The sequence below is a fragment of the Argopecten irradians genome, chromosome 8, assembly GCF_041381155.1.
Source record: "Argopecten irradians isolate NY chromosome 8, Ai_NY, whole genome shotgun sequence".
NCBI lineage: Eukaryota > Metazoa > Mollusca > Bivalvia > Pectinida > Pectinidae > Argopecten > Argopecten irradians.
Window position 1 is genome coordinate 37,529,670 of NC_091141.1, and position 25,358 is coordinate 37,555,027.

Sequence of the window (25,358 nt, forward strand, 5' to 3'; positions counted from 1 at the left end):
TGGCCTACAATAGCCAATTATTGTGTTGCACGGATTGTTTACTCTTAAACTACAAGCAAGCTATTAGAAAGCCTGAATCATAACACCAGATTGTTTTGTACATATAACATTGTAACCGGGGTGTTGAGTAAGAACAAAACAGCTGTAGATCTTCCAGTGGTGATTTTATTTATTCACATAGAAAACCTACAACAACGACAAATACACCATATATAACACCACAAATATAAAAACAGACTATTCACGAAACGAAAGTACACTGCCCGGGAAAAATCCTGGCTTTGTTGCTTTATGTAAAAATATGCATGATGTTGCAGGTTTATTTATAGTTCACCCTATAACAGTGATATCATGTACACCGGTTTTACCTGTGGGTCGTATATAGTCTGAAAATTTCCACTGCAATATATCGGACCTCTACGAAGAAAAACAAAAAATGACTAAAAGGTTGAAAAATAGAATTACATAAATTCCATTATCCAATCAAATTGCATGAAATAATTGAGTGTTTTAAGAGGGTATAAATAGGGGAACAAATAGACCAAATATCATTCTACAGAGATACTGGAACGAGAAACATCTAAACATTTGGAATATATGCAGGAAAAGGTAAGTTTCAGTACAATCGCTAACAAAGTCTGAGGTGTTTGTCACGCATGGATTAGGTGTACTGGATTAGGGCGATGTCACAAGTCCACAACGGAAAGAGGGCGCTATAATGTGACATGTCCCCGCGATATCCAGGAAGCTCTTTCCGACTAAAACATTCATGTGGACCCAATGGGTGATGCCGGTTACTGGTAACAGTAACTGATGTTCTTCGCACGAACGCCATAGGACCTTAAGTCCTTTAATCAGACAACAGTTTACATTTATATCATTGAATTATACTCAATCACACTGTTATAATTGCTTCATGTTAGCCGCCTTTTGCATAATATGGTTTGAGTGATAACAGTGTTAATGGATTTTAATACAATCAAGTATTTTTTTTATAAAATACATGTATTCCCGACTATGTTGAGATTGTACCTAAATAAGTTTTAGTGTCTTACACAATGACTACATTTCGAGTAATAACGTATAACTGTATACGAGGAAATGTATCGTTTTACCGGCATATATATACTGTATGTTTACATGCATAAAACTAAACCACTAAACATCGTTGTATAGATAAACGTGTATAGTAAACACCATGTAGTTATATACATATTTAATCGCGTTAATTAATATGACAAACGGATATACATCAAAAGTTTTGTTATTCCAGATACAGATTGTTGATACTGTACCTAAATACGTTTTAATTTTTTACACAATGGCTACATTTCGAGTAATTAACGTATGGACTACATATAACTGCATACGAGGTAATGTTACCGAATAACTAAAGCATGCTGTATGAATATCGGTGTATGTAAACCCAAAGAAAAACACTTTAAGTTTTTGAAGATTTTCACATCGATCTATTTCCCATCGTGATGCAATCTTATGAAACTAATCAAACAGCGTAACTATTTCGAAACGTGATGCAAATCGTCGTCGCTTTTACCAGCTATTCGTTGTATGTATTTGTAAGATGAATTTTATCAAATGCGTTAATTGATATATATCATGTAATAGAAATGCCTTATACAGGGCGTTGTAAAACGTACTAAGATCGTTTATTTTTATTCACTAGGCGGTTTTAGCATGCGCACATAACACGATTCAAAATAGTTCTAAATGTGATGCAATCATCGTCGTTACGTTATAGATTGGTAACCCCTAAGGAACACTTTTTGTTATTACACCTTTTTGTTATACAGGGATGCTGTGTATTTTTTTGTACTTACTGTCGATTGGTACTACTATCGATTGGTACCCTAAGTAGCACCTTTTTGCTTTATTACAGGAAGCTGTGTATTTTTGTACTACTGCGATTGGTACCACCCCTAGGGAACATATATTGGTTATTACAGGATGCTGTGTTTTTTGTACCTCTATCGATTGGTACCCTCTAGGGAGGTGCCTTTCGGACGGTGGAGGGGGTCCACGTATTATAAAACAGACTATTCTCAAAACGAAAGTACAAATCTTTCTACACTTGTATACACTTACTCACGGCGTCCCATTATCCTGACAATTGTCCCACATACTGACCGAAATATCTACTGCCGGATAATTTTTTTTGCTTCATTTAAAATTGCCGTTTGCATAAGTATGGTTTGTATGGTGGCATATTTCTGCCATCAGTTTTTTTAGGTCGAGTTATGTAACGTAACGTTTTCCGAGATAATTATGTAGACCTTCCGAGTTATATCATGACGTCTTGAGATATTTATTCGGCAAGCATGGAGTCGAGGTAAAACTCAAAGAAAACACTTTCAGGTTTTTGATGATTTTTTCGCATCGATGTATTTCACCCATTGTGATGCAAAATCTTATGAAATGGTCAACAGTGTAACTATTTCAGGAAAACGTTGATGCAATCGCCGTCGCTAAGCTATTCGTTGTATGTATTTGTGAGATAAATTTTAAATCAAAATGCGTTAATTGATAATATAATTAATAGAAATGCCTTATACCTCATGTAAAACGTCTAGGGAACACCTTTTGGTTATTACAGGGATGCTGTGTATTTTTTGTACCTCTATCGATTGGTACCCCCTAGGGAGGTGCCTTTCGGACGGTGGAGGGGGTGCCACGTATTATAAAACAGACTATTCACAAAACCGTACAAATCTTTCACACTTGTATTTACTTACCAGGCGTTCCATATACTATGTTTTATCCTGCAACTGTCCCACATACTGACCGACATCTACTGTCGGATAATTGAATTGCTTCATGTAAACCGCCATTTGCATAGTATGGTTTGTATGGTGGCATGTTTCTGCCATCGTGTTATTTTAGGTCGAGTTATGTAACGTGATGTTGCCGATATAATATGTCGACCTGTCGAGTTATATCATGATTCTTGAGATATCTATCGGTCGGTCGAGTAAACTCAAAGAAACACTTTTATTTTTTTAATGATTTTCACATCGATGTATTTCCCATTGTGATGCAATTTTATGAAACTGGTCAGTAGCGTATTTATTTCGAATTGTGATGCAATCGCCGTCGCTAGAGCTGATCGTTGTATGTATTTGAGAGATAAATTTCATCAAATCGCGTTAATTGATAAAAATAATGTAATAGAAATGCCCTTTTTACAGGGCTTTGTAAAAAGTGCTAAGATCGTTTATTTTTATTCACTAGGCGGTGGAAGCATGCGCATACATCACGATTCAAAATAGTTCTAAATGTGGATTTGGTACCCCCTAGGGAACACATCTTTTGTTATACAGGGGTTTGCCGCGTATTGTTTTGTTGTATTATCGATTGGTATCCCCCTAGGGAACACCTTTTGGTTATTACAGGGATGCTGCATTTTTTTTTCTACTCATCGATTGGTACACCGCTAGGGAAGGGTGTCTTTTGGGTGAGGGAGGGGATGCCGCCACACAAGACATGACGTCAATGGGGTGCGCTTAGAGGTTCCTGGGATGTGGTAACGTTATATATGTAATGCACCGGGTGACTGTGCCAAAACCGGTACTTTGGTACTACTCTCAAATAGGGCCTACAAAAAAGATACGGTTACCGTCAATTTTTGTCAATAGAACATTTGGGAGTTCCCTTCAAATGATACAATATGCTTGTCGTGCCATTATTCACTAATACAGATACATAGTTCAAGTATATTATTCATATTAGATTTAATGTTCCTCGACTTTGTGTGAAACATAAACATAAGTATTTAATGTATGATGAATATAATAATTTAATAATATAATAATTTTGAATACAGTTATCGAAATAATACGATATGATTATGACTAGATACACAGTGACAGCACGTTATACAAACAATAATCAATAGTACTGTGAAGTTTTAGTTTGGGTTATCTAACTGGATAAGGTTCCTTGGAAGTGAGTCTGGGGTATATTGTTGAGAGAGTCATATTATTTCCAGTGATAATTGTATGATGCGTAGTCTCTTTTTTACAATAGGAGGGATGATTTTGTTCATGTAGTGTTCTCGGTGTTAATTAGTAGAGACATCGATAATGTTATCAGTAAGTTGTTAAGAATAAGTGATTGTTAGAGGTTTGTTGATCTACGTGTCTATTAGGGCTGTAAATATTGTAACTGATTGACTCTGTGTTGTGAAAAATGATACACAGTCCCATGACGGGGAGGGGAGGGGGCAGGGGGTGGGGGGGCAAACATGTTTTTTTGGGGCCCTTTTGGCCCTTTGCCCCCCCCTCCCATTTTCGCCGACTGAAATGTTCTAAAAATGCATATTTGAAAGAAAAAAGGGTCCTCCTGCACATTTTTTCGCATTTCCTAAAACGTTCAAGCACATAATGTTCAAACCTTTAATAGTAGAAAATCAATACACATGAACTACACTTAAAATGTCCATTAAGGGATTAACGTACTACATTTGTATTTCAAAAAATGTCTCTTAAATGATTACTTTGTTTACATGTCTTAGCAAGACAATTGATCCCTTATTATTTTGAGTTACAAAACAATGTTCCGATGGTGTGAAGCCGGTATGTTCAGATCGAGCAGGGTTGCACAATGATATGACGACACAATTATCACAATTATCATTTCTAAATGCAGGTTAATTCAAATCGAAAAATTACCATGGTAAAGAACGCTTTAAATCCATTAAAATACATCGTAAAACTCATCTCACACATTCTAAATCGTAATTTTTTCCCGGGGAAGACCCCCGAACCCCCCAAACACCAAAATCTCGAGTAGTTGTAAAATCTCAAGTACATTACGAAAGTTGTATCCGCCCAGTTAGTGTTGGGTAAATCTATCCGTATCCTTTTTGGCCCACTTTCGGCTAATTGGCGGAGAGCCACTCCACACCCCCAATTATTTTAAATAATGAACAAATATATTTACAACTAGTTACAGATCGTTACATCAGATGCAAGTATCCACGAATTGAATTTCTTTGGCCAATGGAGCCATTTGACGTAATATTGTTTGTTTTGTCCTCTTTCTTTAAGCTTTCAATATTTCTTCGACTTTCCACATGTCGCCATCCCTCACGTCCACTTTCTGAAGTTCAGACTAGTAAAAGGTACCTATGATATCATCCTCGTCGTAATCTTTGACTCTGTACACTGGTAAGCCTCCGCGTAATATTTTCTGAAAAATCGTGAATATCTCTCCGGTCCATCTTTCGTCGTATTCCCGAGTGAATAAATTCCTGAGATGTGATAGTCTTACTTTGTCTCCAACCTTAAACTTGAACGGTTTACAAATCTTTTTACGAATCTCGGGCAGTTCTTTCGGCAAATACATTCTCCACCAGATAGAAGTTTCCTTGGCTTTAGTTACATTTACTGATGCCATGTCGATGGTTCTATGATACGTTTGTGATTGTAACAGTCCTGACAAAGGATTCTAGTTTCCTAACGTACTCACAGATTCTATTGTGTGTGAAATATCTATACAATTTCGATTTGATGGTCTTGATGACACGCTCGGGCTACTGCAAGCTTTGGTTTCGTTTTGAGCATATGAATGCTGTATCCCATATCGATCCAGTAGAGATCTGACCTCCTCTGCTTTAAACTCTTGGCCCTTATTGGTTCGAATACGACTTAGTTGTCTCCCCTGACTGAGAACGTCCTCTAATGCTTGCGCGCCACCGATGTTCCTTTCTAGTCTTAACGGTCTCAACCCACAAATATTTAGAAAAACTACGTCTAATGACCACGAGTACGTAGGGATAGCCGTCGTTCTCGCTCTTGAACTTAAACCATGTCCATGCGATCCAGCAGACCACTGATCGTCGATACTACATGACTACTGTTCTGTTTCTTTTCAAGGGCCGTCGGACGTGATCTTTGAAGACTGTAAGGTTCTTGCCTCTGTAACCACTTTCTTAATCTTGTACATTACTGGTGACGTACTTACTCCTTCTTTTCTGATAAAAATCTGTACACTTTATCTGGACCAGAGAAAACTTCCAGCATTATTGGGGTCGTAGTAAGTGTCTCCCAAATACATTTTCTGCTGTAGACATCCTTCACTCTCAAGGATCAACATGAAATTGAGACTTGCATATGGATACACTTGATATTTATCATTCTTCCTCGTCATATTCGTCCTCACTATTATCCTCTCCCCCTCATCATCGTCCCACATCTCTTCTAAGATATGGCGGTTCTTTTTGAGGGCCAATTCGGATTGCTTTTCCATCCGATAAACCATTATCCGATTAATTCTGTCACATCACCAATGACTTTCTCGTGTATTGAACCATTTTGTAACTGCAGAATGTATTTTATAATGGACCCATACTTTGCGTTAAACAACTTCATATCTACCGACTTCATTTTTCCCTTCGTTTTTGCCAGTGCTTCATCCTCCGTCAATCCTTCACTCATATATTTCTCACATTTTCGCAACCATTCCTCCTTGTTAGCTGACTCGACCTCCTTCATTATAGTATAAATGCTTCGTATTCATTACTTTCGTCTTCTTCACTCGATTCTTCAAGTGTTCTCCATCTATTGGTAACGGGTTCGTCATTTTCAAGTGTTCTCCATTTTTTGGCCACAGGCTCGTCTTCTTCATCATCCGACACTCGTTTTGTTTTACGAGACTCGTTTTTCTGGACACTATGTTTTCACATGTCTCTGTAAATCATGCACGTCCTGGAACCACAATTGTCACAGGCTGACATATCTTCTTGATCTGGTAAGATCTGCTGCTGTTGCTGCTGCTGTTGCTGCTGTTGTTGCTGCTGTTGTTGCTGCTGTTGTTGCTGCTGCTGGTGCTGGTGCTGGTGGTGGTAACACGTCTACTCGGTTAGAGTGTCAGCCTCGAAATGCTCTTATGTTTTTGTCATTCTGTCCTTTTATAGATCGCTTGGGAAATATGACATTGCGCATGCGTAATGATTCAATTGTTGTCGGTTTTGGATCGATGAGTAGGTAACCATAAGGTTCTTGAGTGGCCTCTTTGAAATACCTCATAAGATGTTGAACATTTTCAGGGTACATTTGCCGCGCCAGCGTCATGACCTGTTGCTTGTCGATGGGATTATTGAATAAGACTAAATAATGGCAATTCCTTCTCTGCGTTGGATCCTTATTGTAGTAAAGGTTTTGATTGCTGTCGACATGAGATCATCCAAGATCACCAAGTTTCTAATACTTGGACTAATAAAAGAATCCTGGTCTAAATCCATTGGAATCCCTTGGATGAATTCGACCTCTGGCACAAGCGTTGCTTTGATGACGTCATACAGTGGTTGCCACCGTTTATATAGCCATAGTATTCGCTGAGGGGGTGGCGATATCTTTGTCATTCTGTTTTGAAGTAAAGTTTTTGACGAAGTAAGTCTTTCCACAAGAAGTCGGTCCCAACACGTTAGCCGTGAATTGGTGTTTGGAAACAAAATCCTTCTGCTGCTGCGGTGGCGGCGGCGGATATGCATGACTGCCTTCCTGCGGCGGCGGCGGTGGCGGTGGTAGACGCTCTTGGTTTTTGTTCTGAAGAGGTGATGCTAATGTAAATGAGCTCTCTGTCCGTATTTCTTCTTCATGTAATTATAATGGAAATCATACATTAAGGTCTTGGATATGTCCAGAATGCTGAATCTCACATAGATAGGTCGGTTCAAGTAGAGTTTCTGTTTCAACATGTAAATGGCTACTAGATCGTCGTTGAAAATGCGAAAAGCGTGAAACGTCGGCTTGCAGGTCAGTTTTCTAGCTTTCCTTTGGCTGTGGACGAGTTTAATGTCGACGCGCTTCCGAAGATTCTCCATGGTTTTGCCAAACACGCGTTATTCATTAACTTGAAAAAATCTTTTTCAAAGTCATTGGAGGCTTGCTTTCTCTTTTCAGTATTGAACCTTATGTGATTCTCTAACCAGAGTCGTTGTTGGAAAGCCATAATGCGGTGCACTCTAACAAATTTTATTCCCAGGGAGAGGTAAAGTTTAAGATTGCGGTAATGCACCACGTATTTTTTCTTTGCTTGTAGGTTAGGTATGAGCTTCTCTGTAATAGAGCCTTTAAGGTCCAATTCCTCGAGCAGGTTCTTGAAATAAGGCGATAACATATCTTCTGTAGCTTGAAGTTTCTCTGGAGCCAATGGATATTCATTGTGGAGGTCATGTAGCTCAGACGTTAATCGAGGTCGACTTCTAAAATATAGCCCTCATCGGAATCGTCTGGGACTTGTGTAACATCAATAGGCTCTTCCGCCCACCTAAATCCCTCCACCAAAAGTGTCTGCGACATTGCCCAGGCATACAGGTTATTGGCGTCAAGGTACATGATGTGGCTGTTGTTGGGTTGGTTTGGATCATAGTTTGGGACTTATTATTGTTCGATTTGGCAAAGCGCTGTGATACCATAGAAACTCCTCCCCTGAGGCCCTTTTCTACAAAAAGATGCATATCGATATCGGTCAGGAGTTCTAGTTGTACACCTGTCATCTTGAGCGCTGCTTGCCATGCCAAGCCCGGAGAAGTATAAAAATGAGCAGGGTCTAGATGGTAGTAGTTTAGACAGATATTTCTAAAACTTTCAAATACATCTGCTAATGCCAACACGTCTGTGAGTACGTACAAGTCGTGGTAATCGCCCAGGTTGGTCACTTGGAATGTATCCCACACATTTTGCGCATGTGCATAGTCGTCTTCTGATACATCATTTTCTGATAGTTTGCTGTAAAAAGCTGCCATTGGGGGTAACTGAGTTTCAGTGAACTTGACCTCGGAATCAAAATAGTCATAGGGATACACTTGCTTACGGAGCAGCAGTTCCATTATTTCTTCTCCGAAGTACAGGACCATATGTTCGAATTTTGCTGGGCCTTCTTTTGCTAAGTTTCCCACTAGTTTTTCCAGTGAAGAATTCATAAACTGAAAGGAATCTATGAAGTCCATACAGCCCATCGAAAACGAGATGTATTTCTCTATATTGTTTGGAATGCACTTGATTTCCTTTTGTGTCTTTCCTATGGCTCGCATGATGAGGTGACTATCATATCCTCGTAAGTTATGAAGTATGACGGGTATTCTTTCAGTGAATTTGTAGTTAATGTTACAAGAGTTATGAGCCGCACCTCTGAAATTTCCGGTTACGTGACAATGATCACGCACTCTATCCTCCCCTAATTCCTTGTTACAAATATGGCAGTGGGTGGACGTTCTGAAGTTTTGCCAATCGGTGTCATGCGCATAGGTTCACATTGTTTTAACTTCCGTTCGTTGTCGTCTAGCTCCTCAATCATACATTCTACGAACTTACTGGCAGCATCAGACCCTCCGAAAACGATCGGTTCTTTGGAATATTCATGTGTTAATCTACGACCTTGTAAGCGAAAACTGAAGGTACGTGTTCCGTTGTTTTCTCTGTAAATGACTTGGTCGGATCTCTTTGACAACCATTAATAGGTACTTGTAGACATTCAAAGTCGGCATAAATGACGTAAGGTACTTTCAGTTGTTTTTGTATGTCCTTGTAAAACAACCACTTATCTTTCCCTTGGGAAGTTGAACCTTCTGTACTCCGTGTGACTGGCAATATGATATATGATTGGCCAGTATCCTCTCTTTCGTGAATCCCTGTAAACAGTATGGACAATAATGATACTGGCCACAATGAGTACGCTGCTCGAAGAGTAGTCTATTAAGGTTTCTGATCCAGCAGTAGTGTGACTTCTTGTTGTCAGAGATTAACAATAAATTGACGTGTCTTTCGTGCCGTTGTTTTGTGACATGAATTGGAAATACGTCCCCTTTCTCGAAGCCAAAGACGTTGATAGATACTTTGTTTTGATTCTCGAAGCGTGGAATGTCAGCCATCTGTACCGGAAACGAAATCCCGGTGAAATCTAATTCGGTCACGTGATCCCTGTACTTGGTCATACGTTGTTGGTGTTTTCCGACGGGATGTAAGGTTGCCAGGACAGACCACAGGAAACATTTGTTGTCCCTGTTCTGCACATTGATGACGGCATGTTTTGACCTCAGCTTAATCGGCAGGGGGATGTAACTCGAACCCTTCAAGGGTTTGTAACGCGCCACGTGTATCTTAATTCCTAATACTTTGTCGAGGGTCCAATTGCTTCCTTGTCTCTGGTATTCGATGAAAGAGTTATAAATCTTCTTGAATGATTCCCGCATACTTTCTCCTAAATCTTCTGTTTTTAATGTCACGTGACATTTCCCGCGGAAATGAGGCTCTGCTTTGTCGACGGTGTCTCCCTACGTCTAGAAAATCGGACTTGTAATGATAGGTACCACTTGATTCCACCTCTCAATAAGTTTTCGTCCAAGCGTTTCTTGACGTCATTATAATGATTTTTTAGAAAAGTCATGGGGTCAAACATGGCCGATGTTTTGGCGGGAATATCGAATGTTTTCATAGTGCCATTGAGTGCTTCTTCCGTTTAAACAGGGGGTTTCTTCATCCACTAAAGGGCTTGGTATAGGATTCGAACCTCCTACCTGATTATGCCTCTTCTGGTGACGTAGGTAATTGTCCCGCCGAGTAAATGTTGCGTTGCAATTGCTACATGTCAAATTATTACTTCCATGCGCACTCTTCTTATGCCGACTTAAGCTTAATTTGTGACTAAAGCTTCGGTCACAGATACCACAACTGTAATGCAGACGGGTCTTCTTTGATGGTGGTTCCATATTCTGATTAAAGAACGTAAGTTTTACGGCAATCGCACGGTCAATTCAACGCCGTTGTCAGCACAACCCTATAAGGATCCACATGAACTAATTAGTCGGAAAGAGGATTCCCGATAGTAACGGGGACGGATCACTTAAAGTCTCTCTTTCCGTGTTAGACAAGCAATCCCGCCCTATATCGGTACACCTTAGTTCATGCGTAGCAATTACCTCAGAATATGATACACAAAAATCTCAATTCAGTCCGGCATGGTTTCACTCTGTAACTTATTCTGAAAACCGATGCTAATCGATTAATTTTCGGCCTTTTTATAGACGCGAGTCCATCCTGTTCGAACTTGAGATAATTCCGATGATTCGATTGGCTGATGATCGGAAAGCGGGACCTCTGCAGCAATTACATGCTGCAGTCGTTATCGCCTGTCGTGGAGATGGGACGTGTTTTTAAATAGTCTCGAGTCAATATACCTATCGGTCAGGCAGAGCAAACACAATGTACATATCCTCAGTCAATACACCTATATCCTAGTCAGAGCGCACTCAGGTAGAACGTTTATTTGCATATAGACCATGGGCTAGGAGGGTCCCACATGCACCCCCCCCCCCACCAAACCTCCGAACCAATATTTTTTTCTGAACCCTTATGACCCACTGATCACAAATCAAAATGTTAACATTGCATAAGTTGGGATGAACTTCCGGTTATGACGTCATCAAGATGGCCGCCATCTCGAATTTCACTAAAAATTGAAAAATAGTCATAACATTGACATTTTTCAACCGAAGTAGATAAATGAGGTATCAAAATGACCACAATAGAACAACAAATACATATCAGTACCAAAAAATCTAATATATGTAGTGATTTCTACGCAAGAAATTAAAAAATCTGAGATTAAGCTCAAAAATGGTGATATTTCAGCAAATTTTTCATATTTGGCTTGACGAAGCAAAAATGTTTCACAACAGCAAACTATTATTTCTAATAAGTTTTTTGACCACTTATCAATCAGTTTAAGCAATTAAAAACAACAAAAACCAATGTTAACATCGTATAAGTTCCGGTTATGACGTCATCAAGATGGCCACCATCTCGAATTTCACTGAAAAATGCAAAATAGGCATGTGGGACCCTCCTAGCCCATGACCTAATAGGGATTACAAGATATCGTGACCTACGTTATACACACACCTTACACACATACAGTGACGCTATACGACGCCATTTCTAAACTTTTGGGAATAAAAAAAGTTCGTAGCTGTTATTTGTATTATCCGATGGTCGCTGTTAACTTCCTATGTTGTTACCATTAAACTTATACGTATATAGTACGTTATTTACGCATGTATACCTCGTAGGCACACATATCCACATTCATCATTACGACGGGGATAATGAATTCTATTAATGTGTTAAATTTGTTACTGTATCAATAAACATGTCGTTAGCTTAGAGAGACTAACGCAGATAGATTAACGCGAAAAGCAACCGGGAGGCTAACTGGACGGCTAATTGGGAGGCTAACTTATCGTAATGCTATTTAAACGGGGAAAATTAGCCGAAAGTGGGCCAAAACCCCCACTTTTATAACTACTATCTCGCGCTTTCGGGCGCTCGCAAAATCATCAAAATACATTGTAAAACTCATCTCAGCCATTCTAAATCGTAATATTTTTCCAGGGTCGACCCCCAGACCCAAAATCTCGCGCCTATCCGCTCACACGCTAATTTGGCCAATTTGCGTTTTCGTTAATTTTCTTTTAGCGACCCCGCTGTCTATAAATGTGTACAAGGATTATATTTAATGATATATGTACATAAAGTATATATGGTTGTTTGTTGAATTAATCGCCTCCTGTAGGTGCGGCGCGGGGGGGGGGGGGGTTGTTACAAAATTTTGAGGACCTTTGCCCCCCCCCCCCCCCCCAATTCCGTTTCATTTTCCTACGCCACTGCCACTGCAGTCTGGGGGTTGTATCGTATAAATAGGTATGCGGTCATAGTTAGGGAGTTAGCATGTCTAGTTCCCAGGGTGCCAGGCTCTGAAATATAAATAGGTATGAAGTCATTCGGGGAGGAGGAGTTGCTCTGAAATATAAATAGGTATGAAGTCATTCGGGGAGGAGGAGTTGCTCTGAAATATAAATAGGTATGAAGTCATTCGGGGAGGAGGAGTTGCTCTGAAATAAAAATATGTATGAAGTCATTCGGGGAGGATGAGTTGCTCTGAAATATAAATAGGTATGAAGTCATTCGGGGGGGGAGGAGTTGCTCTGAAATATAAATAGGTATTAAGTCATTCGGGGAGGAGGAGTTGCCCTGAAATATAAATAGGTATGAAGTCATTCGGGGAGGAGGAGTTGCTCTGAAATTATAAATAGGTATGAAGTCATTCGGGGAGAGAGTTGCTCTGAAATATAAATAGTATGAAGTCATTCGGGGAGGAGGAGTTGCTCTGAATTAAATAGAAGTCTCGGGAGATTGCTGTACATAAATAGGTTTGAAGTCATTTAGGAAGGGGGTAGTTAGTGGTGGTAGCCAAGGTTCTATCTTGAGCATATGATGTCGTTCTAATATTAGAATGTTAGTGGGACAGGGATATCTAAGTTGTAAAAGTGGAAGATGATGTCATTAGTGAAGACAGTTAGTATAAAAGGGGCCGTTGACTCTAAGTAGGGGGGCTGAGCTTGGTAATTTTTAGCATTAGTTCTGCGTGTGGAGTTACAGTGTGGAAACTGTGTTTAGAGTTTCTAAGCTGAACGTAGAGTTCTTGTAGAGATTATAAGTTTTTGTGTAGTGTTCTGATTTTGGACCTTATTTGGGACTGTGTTGTGAAGAGTTTTGTGTATAGATATTTTAGTTACTAATTTTGTATGACAACTTCTGTTTACTGGTATATATACAGTTCGAAAAACTTGGAAGTTTGGAAATTTTAGTTGGATTTAAACCCCTGGAATACGCATTCGGATTTTTACATTGGAATTCATCCTTTGGTGATTACTAAAAATATATTTGATTGTTCTTTAATAAAACGTAATTGAATTTTACATGACTTTGTATGTTTTTCTCTTAAGAATTAGACGCCTGACAAAAGTATATATTTGGAGCCGAAAGAATCTGCTTAATAAAGTTGAAAGTTAAAAGAGAAACCTAACAGTACATTGATTTAATATATTTCAGTTGTTTCATTAAAGTATATTGAGTATATTTGTAACTCCAGGAGTTAGAATAGTATATCTTACGAAATACATATCTAATTGTCTCAATCCCAGAAAAAGAGGTAAATTGGTGAAATTGCAATTTCATTTTTATTAAAACAAAAAAAAAATCAAACAAACAAAATTACACTTATAACCGGGGAAAGGTTGACATTTTTGTCTTCGGTAATCTATTGAAAACCAAAAGGTTGGATAAATGAAGCTTTTAAATATTATGTTGTAGACTAGGTCGAGAGGAGTTATACTGTATTAAATCTCGGTAATATCTGTTTATCGGTAAGCTTAATGGTCTACAATAGCCAATTATTGTGTTGCACGGATTGTTTACTCTTAAACTATAAACAAGCTATTAGAAAGCCTGAATCATAACACCAGATTGTTTTGTACATATAACATTGTACCGGGGTGTTGAGATACAACAAAACAGCTGTAGATCTTCCCGTGTTGATTTTATTTATTCACATAGAAAAACCTACAACAAAGACAAATACACCATATAACACCACAAATTTAAAACAGACTATTCACAAAACGAAAGTACAAACCATTCACTGAAATTACTGGAATTACTCAAAGTTCAACTCTTTGTATATCGGTTTTACCAATGGGTCGTTTATAGTCTGTAGGAAATTTCCACTGCCCGGGAAAATTCCAAGTAAACAAAGACTGGCTTTGTTGCTTTATGTAAAAATATGCATGATGTTGCAGCAGGGTTATTTATAGTTCACCCTTTTATCAGTGTACACCGGTTTTACCTGTGGGTCGTAAATTTCCACTGCCCGAGAATAGGGGCGGAGCTTAAAAGTAGCGTGTCGTGTGCAAAGTGGTGAACTGTCTGTGTATCGTAGTGTTAACTTAACGGGAGCCACAAGCGGTGGTAGGTATTGTTACAAATTAGGGGAGGAGCTTACATGATGATGTCGTGTGCAAAACTGATTGATCCAATCACGAAGGATTAAAAGGTTCGTGTGCAAAATCGTATAGACACCATGCTTGACTCTTGTCACAGCATTCAGCCGCGGGGAACTAATCTAGTCGGAAGTGTCTATAACTGTTCTGTTGGACTTCACGAGGAGACGTTAGCTACATTTACAGTGATGTAAGTTTTTATATTCCCTATTTATAAGAATAGAGTGATTCATAGCGTTTCGTTTTACTTAAAGTCACCGTATGTTTTCACAAAACTGTGCTAAGATGTACATTAGGATTTCTTATGAAACTTACTTCTTTTGGTTCCTTTCTTATTAGGATAATTACGTTAATAATCAATTAGTAAAGAATTCTTAAAGTAGAACGGGTTGATTCCCATACATAAAAATACCTCGTACACACGTATATGTTCGACACCCTGATGATAAACAAAACAAGCGTGGCCATGAGCGAGGGTAGTTTCGAGTAAACGGTGAGCAATACAATTGTTTTAACGTTTGACACTCATTTTTTCCACATATATCGACTGTGACTTCTAAAATGTGTATTATTAACACGATATATATATTAGTATATATAAAAATGTGACGCGTAGTGTTAATTAACGGGAGCCAAAAGCGGTGGTAAGTATCGTTACAAATTTAGGGAAGGGGATTACATGATAGCGTCGTATGCAAAACTGATTCATCCAATCACGAAGGATTATAAGGTTCGTATACAAAATCGTAAAGACACTGTTCGTGTCACAGTATTCAGCCGCGAGATACTGATCGATCTAGTCGGATGTGTCTATAACGTTAACTGGACTTCACGAGGAGGGCGCGTCGTGGGACAAGAGTTTGGTATTTATATCAGCTAGCTATGAATGGATGGTAAAGTCGCACTGTTAATTAGTAATTACATGTCAATTGTTACAGATTATATAATATACCGTCAAGCAAAGAACTGACGCTAGGTGGCGATAGTGCCGCCTAGCTTATAATATTATTAGAGTTAAACGAGATTAAATAAATTGAAAGCTTTTACTTATGAACGATTGCCTAATGGTTAGATTATAATAATAGAACTTAAAACGAGACAAAAACAACACTTAACTATTCACCAGAACAATATTGCTTAAAACCATCGACTATCATTCGCAATATCTAACTTAATATAGGTGTCCATTCACCAGTTTTGTAAACTAAACACTATGAATGTCTGTTAGGCTAGTGATCATGAATAATTCATATAATTCAAGACAATTTAGTGTATTGTCCTTAAAGGTTTCTATGTCTTTTAAATTCTGGACCATACTTGCGAAAGTCTGGTCACTTCGTTTTATCGCACGACTAGAGTCACTCACAAGGAGATCTGGTGATAATTTCACTCTTGAGACGGAATCCTTTATTGTAGAATACTCTGACTGTATGTCCTCGGAAGCGATGATTTACGAGGTTGGGACTCCGCATATTGGACCTCATGGTCGTCTTTGAACGGGCTCGCGCCATCTTGTTGTAATGTCCTAACGGACCACATTGTCCGACTGAAAATCCACTTGAAAAAAACACACTTGTACCGTCACTATTTTTGCGTGTTTGGTTCTTTTTCCAGGTTTTCTACCCTTTCGTGTATGCCCGTGATTGATGTTTTGATGATATTCAGCTATTCCAACACTTTATCCAGGTCTGCCATCGGAGTTGGTGAATTCCCAGCTTACGTGTGCAGCGTCGAGCAAAAAAACTGATATTTCTAGAACCCTAAATTAATATGACAATCAAAAAGTTTTGGTTCATTGATTTTCAAACTTCAGATAGCTAATGTCTTAACCTAATGGCAGACGGTGACAGTGATGGAGAGTGGGAGCCTGCAGTTTTAAAGAAGAGTCGAGTTCGGGGTAAAGGGAGGAAAGCTCAAACTGCATCGTCAGACGAGGGTGACAGTATTGGAGCAGTGATAGGCAGTGGGCGTGGTGACAGGGGTGACAAAGGTGCCAGAGGAAGTATTGGTCGAGGCAGGGCACGTGACTGGGCCGAGGTTACCGTGTTGAGCAGGAAACTTTCGTCACGCTCGAGTCGTGGACAAAGAGGATACAGGTAATTTCTTTAAGCAGCCTATTAGGTAATTTATTAGGCTGCTTGAATTCTATCACATCACGTTGACAATATCAATAACGGTATTCTTAAATCTTGTAGGTGACGATTGATTGCTGCTTTGATGTCTCTCACTATAATTTGTTTACAGGCTTCATTCTGTGAAGTATAAATTATATTCAGACTCCAGAAAAGTTTATTTTCATTTCATGTCACTGTTGTGTTAAATTTTGTTTGGAAAAACTTGACTGTTGTAGACAGATGGACATATCTACTAACCAATAGCATTCTGGTTAATTTAGTACAATGTGAAGTGTTGATACAGTTGCAGTTATAAAAATGTCTGTATTGTATTTGTATTTTTCATTGTGCAAATATCTACAATGACTAAATTTTACTTTACCGTGATTATGAAACCTACCTTGGAAATCTTTGCATTTTGGGTATTTCTGTTGTTGCCTTGCTTGTGTCATTTTTTTTTAATTTTTTCAATCTTCATTGATTACTTTTCTGAATCTGGTGGAACTAGTACAATTTACTAGTATCTATATATATGTTGAAGGGGTTTCTGGAACTCCAAGGTCCTTGCTGATGGCTTTCTCAATACATGATTCCATGTCTTGCCACGAAACTACATTTTCAGCTATTTTACTTTGTGCCAAATATTTCATTTCATTTGGGTAGTTTTTAATGTTGCATTTGGCAACCCAATACTTAAATAGATTTCATTGTCTGTGTTGGAGATGTTCAGAGACAGGGATGAATGTGAGGATTCCATGAATTCTTGAAATCACCTTTCATGTCCATGGACTAGCGCTCAGCAGATGACACCAAGTGAATTATTCCCTACCCAAATCTTTGTTGACAACTCTTGTCCGAGTATTTTGTTCATTTGGAAATTTGTCTACCGGTGGTGCTCAAGCTAATGTTAAAAATCCCATAGAAACTGCCCACAGCCCAATTTTCTTTAAACTTTGCATATCGAAAGTTCTACTAGTTGTCCCTTTAAAATGATACTACTTTTTCCTTTCGAGATTTTAAAAAGGCCCAAAGGGCCTGAAATCTTTGTTTTCATTTTCAATAAAAGTACCTTCACAAATATGTCAAAATAGGTCATTCTTTGATAAATATTCTACATTTTTACTCATAAATTATTTCAGTAGATCGTATACTATATATCTCAATATTTTTTTTTCATTTCACCCTATTAGAGGAGGTGTCCACAATTTTGCCATGCATTAAAAATACTCTTTGGATATTCACTGTCTTTCTTTCAGAATTGAAATCCGGGGGAAAACAGTTTTTTTAGGGATTTAAACATAGCGAGTGCATGTAGCAACAGAGCTATGATTTATTCAAGTCCTAATATCCGTATCTGTCTTTTTTTTTTTCATAAATTAGAATAATGTTGAAAAATCCTGTTGTAAATCATGCAGAGACAGGACTAAATATGTCTACCGTAACTATGTAACGTCTGTCTGAACTCTTCCGAGAACGGGTTATGAACTTTCAGATTTCCGTTCGGCAGTAATCGTAACTTCTATCGCGACCAGGTTAAAATGAGGGTATGTTTACAAGTATCGACTTTCAACAACTGCTGTACCAAAGTCATTAAGAAATCATTATAAATATTCTTTAACATTACTTAATTTCAACTATATCAACAATAACAAACAATATCGGGGTCGAATCTAACTTGATTTTTTTTGTTTATAATTACGTATGTAATTGGCTTTTACATTCCTAGCTAAACATTTCCAGTTTCAGATTCCAGGGTCGAATTTAAGTGAAAATCAGTGTATAGTAATAATTTTGGATGCTAGATATAATGGTTACAGTTTCGAAAGTATTGGTTGTCATGGTAGTAAAATGGAGGCCTCTAATTGGCTGAAAAATTCCGATAATGTCAGATTGAAATGAAAATTGGTACAAATGGGATATCAGGTATGCTGAATATAATCGTATCACTTTCAAAAAGATTGGTCCCCATGGTAACAAAATGGAGGCCCATGATTGGTTGAAATTTAGATATTAGTTGAAACATGAAAATGAAATGTAATTGTTTCCAATTTTAATGACATTTTAAATACTAAAGAAAAATACATTTCTTTCTAATTAGTATTTGCTTTCAAGGGGTCTCCTTGACACATAACTGGAGTATTGGTAGAAAACATAATTTCAAGCCCTTTATGCCTTTTTAAAAAGGCAAAATAGATAAAAAGTTCATTTGAAGTAGTAGTGCACCTAGACTTATAACACTGCAAAATTTGAAAAAAAATAAGAGAGTGAGCAGATTTTGCAACCCAACTTTTGACACAATTTAGTATTTGTCAATGTAAATTCCATGCTTCTGAATGAGTATACATATTATATTACTAACTACCTACCTACTGATAAAATTAAGGAAACCTCAACCAAACATCTTTTAAATGACAGCCTTGACAGAAATTAGTGTTGTTTCAATGAGAAATTTATAATTGTGAATAAAAAAGATACTTTTGTGTTATGAAGCATCAAAGTGTTAGGGTGATTATTCTTTTTCAGATACGTTGTTAACTACTAAAGGTGTCATTGTTCAAGGTTTATTAGGCAATTTCAGGCTTTCAGCTCTTAGTCTCTTTATAAAAAAAGTAAACAAAAAAATAAATAATGCGCTTGACTGGTTATGAAAGTTGAAGACACATGTTTTTGTATTACAGAAAATAATCATGATTATACAGCATGTAAGGGATATCCTCCGTCAGATGACGGAGAGGTATTCCTCACTGCTGTTTGACATCCAGTCAACAGGAGGATACAACCCAGAGGAGGACGTCCTTACACCTGACTGGTGCTCCTGTCAGAGCTGCAGGGAAATGCCCTCAGATGTGGAGAAGGTCTGCTGCGGGAAATCACCCGACAGCTGCATCTCTAGACTTCCTGTAAGCGCATTTTCAGAATTGCCGAGAGGGATAATAACATATATATATTACAGGGGAATGTGTGTCCTCGAAAATGGTCAATGTTATAATTTAATCCGAAGTTGGACCATTTTATCGATCTTTTTTAAACTTGGTGGGTTGATGCACCATGGTCCAACACTATTAAATCACCCATTGAATATCAAGGTCAAGGTCAAGTCAACCCTTAGCGAGGGAATATGATATGTGCTGCCCTTCTTTGAAATATATTTTTCGTTTTACTTGGTGGAAAGGTGTTCTTTATTTGTGTTGTTGTATTACAGGCTTTCCAAGTACTCATCCTCGAAGTGGAAGTGTTGGTCCTAATGTACGTCCTACTGCTAAACCAGGAGGTCAAGCAGAGGGCCAACCGTCACCAATGCTACCGACGGTACATGTTGTGGCAGCATGGACGTCTGGGAGCTGGAGTCAGGAAGGTGATACCCAGTTGCTGTGTCTGGCGCATCCGGGATCGCTTCCCGGATAGGTTCGGCCAGTACACTGGGTTCGTCCCTGGCAGACTTGGTTGAAACTATGCTACTTTCAGATCAAAAAAAAACGCTTGTCAAGTAATAGAGAGTATGCATTGATGTCACTTATTTCATCGGGTTATGAAATAGATTATTTAGATTACTTTTGAGAGAATCCGCTACACACAGTTTTCAATCAGAATTTCTTTCATTAACCGATGAAATAAAAAAAAAATAATGACATACTAAAAAATCACATTCAAAAGAAAGAATTGTTTGAATCAAGAATAGCTTAAAAAGTTAACAAGAACTTATTGTACATCTCCTGTATCAGCTTTTGTAATACAACACAGAGATCATTAAACGAGCCATGTTACGGCCGCTTTACCGCATTCAGGTTAAATTTCAAGAAAAATCCAGGTCAGTTTAAGGTGAAGAATAAAATACATATGGTGACAAGTCGGGTAGTGACATTGACGTATGATAAACCTCAAAAATATACTTTGTTAAAGTTTAATCTTGCTATGGTAAAGAATACTTGTGAAAATGTGACCTTTTGTCAGACGGTTAATCGTTGTCCTGTGATTTCCGATTAGACATCTCTAGATTGTCTCCTGATGGTAGAATTACACGACTGTACGTGAACTTATCATTTGGAATGTTTAGGGCCATAAGCTCCTTGCTATGAACTGGATGCGGCCTTTTTATATCCACAAAGTTCATGGTTTAGAAGTAGTTAAACCGCCTCTACTACTTTTGGGTGGTCACACGCATTCCTTATGGTCAGTTAAGTTGAAAATGTTAAGAAAATTAAAGCAACTCAATGGTCGCATTTTGATAGATATTCTTCAACTGTGTTTCAAAAAATATATTTACTTAACAAATATCTATACAAATGACCAAACTCACTAAAGATCCCTTAACGGTGTGATTGCAACCCCTAATATGCTCAGAAATGAATATGGCTACAATTCAAAAATAATGTTATGCAAGTGAACCATTTACCAGCAAATATTTATTTTTTCTTTGCTTTCATACTAAATCTGGCTTTCTGATTGACCATACCACTATGAAAAAAATAAATCCGAGAATGGCGCGATATTATCGTGACGACACAATAGAAACATTGACGTTGCGTATTGATTTAGGAAAACATTCCTCAGAAAATCAATGGAATCGTACGTGTAAACGTGTTTTATTTTTTAAGTAGTCAGGAAAATGAATTATACACATTGATGTCACTCATTTTTAATTTCATCAGGTTAAAAATAGATTGTTTTGCAAACATTTGTGAGAATACGGTACGCTCGGATTCACACAGTTTGCTAACAAAATTTCTATAATGCCCCGATGAAATTAAAAAATAGTGACACACTAAAAACAGAAGAAATCAAAAGAAAACATTGTTTGAATCAAGAATAAGTTAAAAAGTAAACAAGAACATATTGTAAATCTCCTGTATCAACGCTTTTGTAACAGAACACAGAGATGACTGTTCCTGGATCAAAGGACCAGAACTACTCTTTTCTGCTGAGTTTGAGCTGCAAAATACCGTCAAATTTGACTTTATCGATGCTGAGCGGATTTAAGAAATACAGCTGAAGCAAAACAGAAATTCTAGTCAATCTTAGGTCAAGATTTCTTAACCCGAAATTCAGGTTAACTTTCAAGAGAAATCCAGATCAGTTTAAGGTCAAGAATAAGATACATGTGGTGACAGGTCGAGTAGCGACATTGACGTCTGATAAACTTCAAATATATACTTTGTTTAAGATTAAAACATCATGCTATAGTAAAGAATACTTGTTAATATGTGACCTTTTGTCAGACGGTTAATTTTTGTTCTGTGATTTCCCATTAGACCTCTCTAGGTTGTCTCCTGATGGTAGCATTACTCGAATGTACGTGAACTGATCATTTGGAATGTTTAGGGCCATAAGCTCCTTGCTATGAACTGGATGCGGCCTTTTTATATCCACAAAGTTCATGGTTAAGAAGTAGTTAAACCGCCTCTACTACTTTCGGGTGGTCAAACGCATTCCTTATGGTCAGTTAAGTTGAAAATGTTAAGAAAATTAAAGCAACTCAATGGTCGCATTTTGATAAATATTCTTCAACTGTGTTTCAAAAAATATATATAAACTTAAAAAATATCTATACAAATGACCAAACTCACTAAAGATCCCTTAACTGTGTGATTGCAACCCCTAATATGCTCAGAAATGAATATGGCTACAATTCAAAAATAATGTTTTGCAAGTGAACCATTTACCATGAAATATTTATTTTTTCTTTGCTTTCATACTAAATCTGGCTTTCTGATTGACCGCTGTGATTAACAAAAAATGAACAATGGTAATCATTATCATATGAGATTATGAAGTTTACTAAACAATCCCCAATAATAATAGTAGTAAGAATTAAAGATATTTAATACATAAATTGCATAACACTCTTTTCCTTTAGGGGTCTACTTATGGTATAACATATATTGACAATTTAAGCATCATTGTGACTCTTCCACTTGGTGTAGTCATAGACTCATGAAAACCATAAGTAATTATACTAAAACCCAGAGCAACATGAGTCCTGAATTATAGTTTTCGGATCAAAAATTCGGACGAAGTCCGTACCACTCCCTTCTCATTTCATTTGAAATCATTTTAAATGCTAAATATTAAAGTTTGCAACACAGAAATGGTCAAAATATTAACCAATTCCAGTAGGTGAAAGTCACTGTTCTGCTTCTAAAGGTTCACGCCAAATCAGTCACACTTGGTCTCACTTAAAGAACACTACCGCGATCGTCTCCCTTGCGTCACACGATTTCGCGTCATGCGACAACTACTACGTTCCACCACTCTAATAGGGCTCTCCTTACTCGAAATATCTCCGTCCTTAAAATGTCTTCAGGTTTGAACGTGTGTCTCTGTTGTTTCATTTCATAAACTTCTTTTCCCATCCCCCCAGGGGTTGTAACCCAAGGCGAAGATACTCCACCTATTTCCATCTACTACCACAATTCCTCCGCTCAAGGAGCTGTACAATATTTTACCATATGAAAGCGCAACACATCTATTTGCGAGCTGTTAGATGGAAATAGATCGCACTTCACAAGTTGTATCTTGTCTTGTCACTACCATACATATAACGGAATGTCAGAAAAAGGCAAGTTCATACTGAAACACATCCACTTTATGGTCTGTTGTTTTACGATATGCCAGGAAACCTCACACAGGGAGTGGTCAATACGTCATTTTGAATGGGATTCCTTCCCTCTTATTTTTTGTAGTAGTATAGGCGCTTCAACATGTTTTGGGCGACATCGATTAGTCTTTCTCCAAGAATCACCCAAGTGCCAACAAAGTTTGGGAGGGTCTTACGATTCCATCTTTACTTGAACAACTGGTATACGAAGTCTGCACTTGAACTATTACTTTTAAGGAAATTATGCATCGATTGCGAAGATCCTCTGTCGCTTCAAACCAAACATTTGTGCCCCTATCTGATAAACATACTAGGTAACTGTTCCATGCACCAGACGATGAACCGTCCTATATAATGCACTTCGCCTATAAACAACATTGAAATCGAGTTGTTTGAGTTCGACTCAGCCTCGATCTTGATTGCGGCCCCTTGATCTACACAAACAGTGCGAAATAGACCACATGGCTACACACCCCCTTCCCTACTGAGATCATCCGGATCCTCTCTCCTTTCTACGGATGAGCGGAATGCGCGATTTGCCAAGGACCCGCCTCTGTAAAGCCCGCCGAGTGGACCACGTGTTTCACAAGGAAAAACACAACCAAGAATACCAGAGTTCACTATTTTCCTGCAATTGTCGACCCCAAAATCCACCTGTCTGCGGAAGGCTCCTTCCGTAAGCATGCGACCCTTGTGAACAACTTTCTGAAGACAATTTCTAACTACCAACAGAGTAACTTGGTGGTCTTTTGAGAGTATGATAGGGTTTCTCAATCCACAATTCACCTCCCACACACAATTGTACATTTTCGTCAATGAACGGACAGAGCATCTTGGGGGAGCATGAGTGCCTAATGCCCTAACCTTCATAAATGCATTTTAGTTTTGTACTGAATGCGACATATTGGCCGAGTTTGATGATAACGCGTTCACTATTCATGTAAATGTCTAGGTTAATCAAATCGTTCAGCTAAGCATTTACTATCATTTCGTACACTTGCACCTATGGATTTGATGCGAGCTACAACTTGAATGCGCTTTCTCAAATCGGATAACCTCGATAATATCTTCAAAAAACGCTTCATATCTTTCCTCGACTGTACAATTTTATCTTCCGAACTATCAGTGTTGTCCTCTGATTGTTTCACGAAACCCTCTGGATGTTCTGTGTTGTTCTCCGAATGTTCTTATTTGGAGCAACGTGCGATATTAGGACCTAGAATCCACTTCGAACTCGACAATGACATCCAAACCCCTTGTAGCAATATATGTGGGATTGTATTCAGACTGTGTGAAACGCCACTGACGAATCTTGCTCACTCTGTTTCCGACATAAATATAGAATGTAATGACTCTCATAAGAGATATATCAAAGTACAATTTGGCTGTGTGAAAAGAAGTGAAATGCGTTCCCGCGTAATGCCTATTTGATCACGCACAACTTCTGCTATTTCTGTTGCGAGAACCGAGAATGTATGTCTTGTCATCTGATACACTACAATGGCTGGCTCAAGTCGTTACATTTGTGCCACTAGAAACGCAGAAAACAACGTTGCCACTAGGGTACCAGGAAGTTGTTGAACAAAATTCTGTTCTGCATCGATAGTAACAGCAATCTGTTCACGTCGGATCCTAAACATTATACCAATCAGGTTGTTCAACATACCAGGGCCTTGTAGAAGGATGTTGTTTAGCAATTAAATTCCTTTTGGTGTTGAACTGTAAATAATGGTCATTTCTCTGTAGAGTCTTGGTAAGGCTGATGCTAACTAGGCGTGTTGTCTGGTGAAAATTC

The 25,358-nt window shown here is 38.2% G+C and overlaps 1 protein-coding gene across 4 annotated transcripts; it reads left to right on the top strand.

The window, feature by feature from the left end:
- Positions 1-485: 485 nt before the first annotated feature.
- LOC138330268 (P2X purinoceptor 7-like) lies at positions 486-21,480 on the top strand. 4 transcript variants are annotated; one of them, XM_069277751.1, is made up of 4 exons: positions 486-609; positions 16,668-16,950; positions 19,647-19,868; positions 20,171-21,480. In XM_069277751.1, the coding sequence occupies exons 3-4, from the start codon at positions 19,656-19,658 to the stop codon at positions 20,414-20,416; spliced, it is 459 nt and encodes a 152-aa protein (XP_069133852.1). In that variant the 5' UTR covers positions 486-609; positions 16,668-16,950; positions 19,647-19,655; the 3' UTR covers positions 20,417-21,480. The 4 variants fall into 4 exon arrangements, with proteins under 4 accessions (XP_069133852.1, XP_069133851.1, XP_069133850.1 ...); XM_069277750.1 differs by having other exon boundaries at positions 573-609; positions 16,469-16,950; XM_069277752.1 differs by lacking the exon at positions 486-609 and adding an exon at positions 14,765-15,044.
- The last annotated feature ends 3,878 nt before the right edge of the window (positions 21,481-25,358 follow it).

What these genes read in the sequence shown, in the direction of transcription:
- LOC138330268 (XM_069277749.1), top strand. An exon ending in GCTGCATCTCTAGACTTCCT is followed by an intron (nt 19,869 to 20,170) that starts GTAAGCGCATTT and finishes GTTGTATTACAG; the next exon opens with GCTTTCCAAGTACTCATCCT.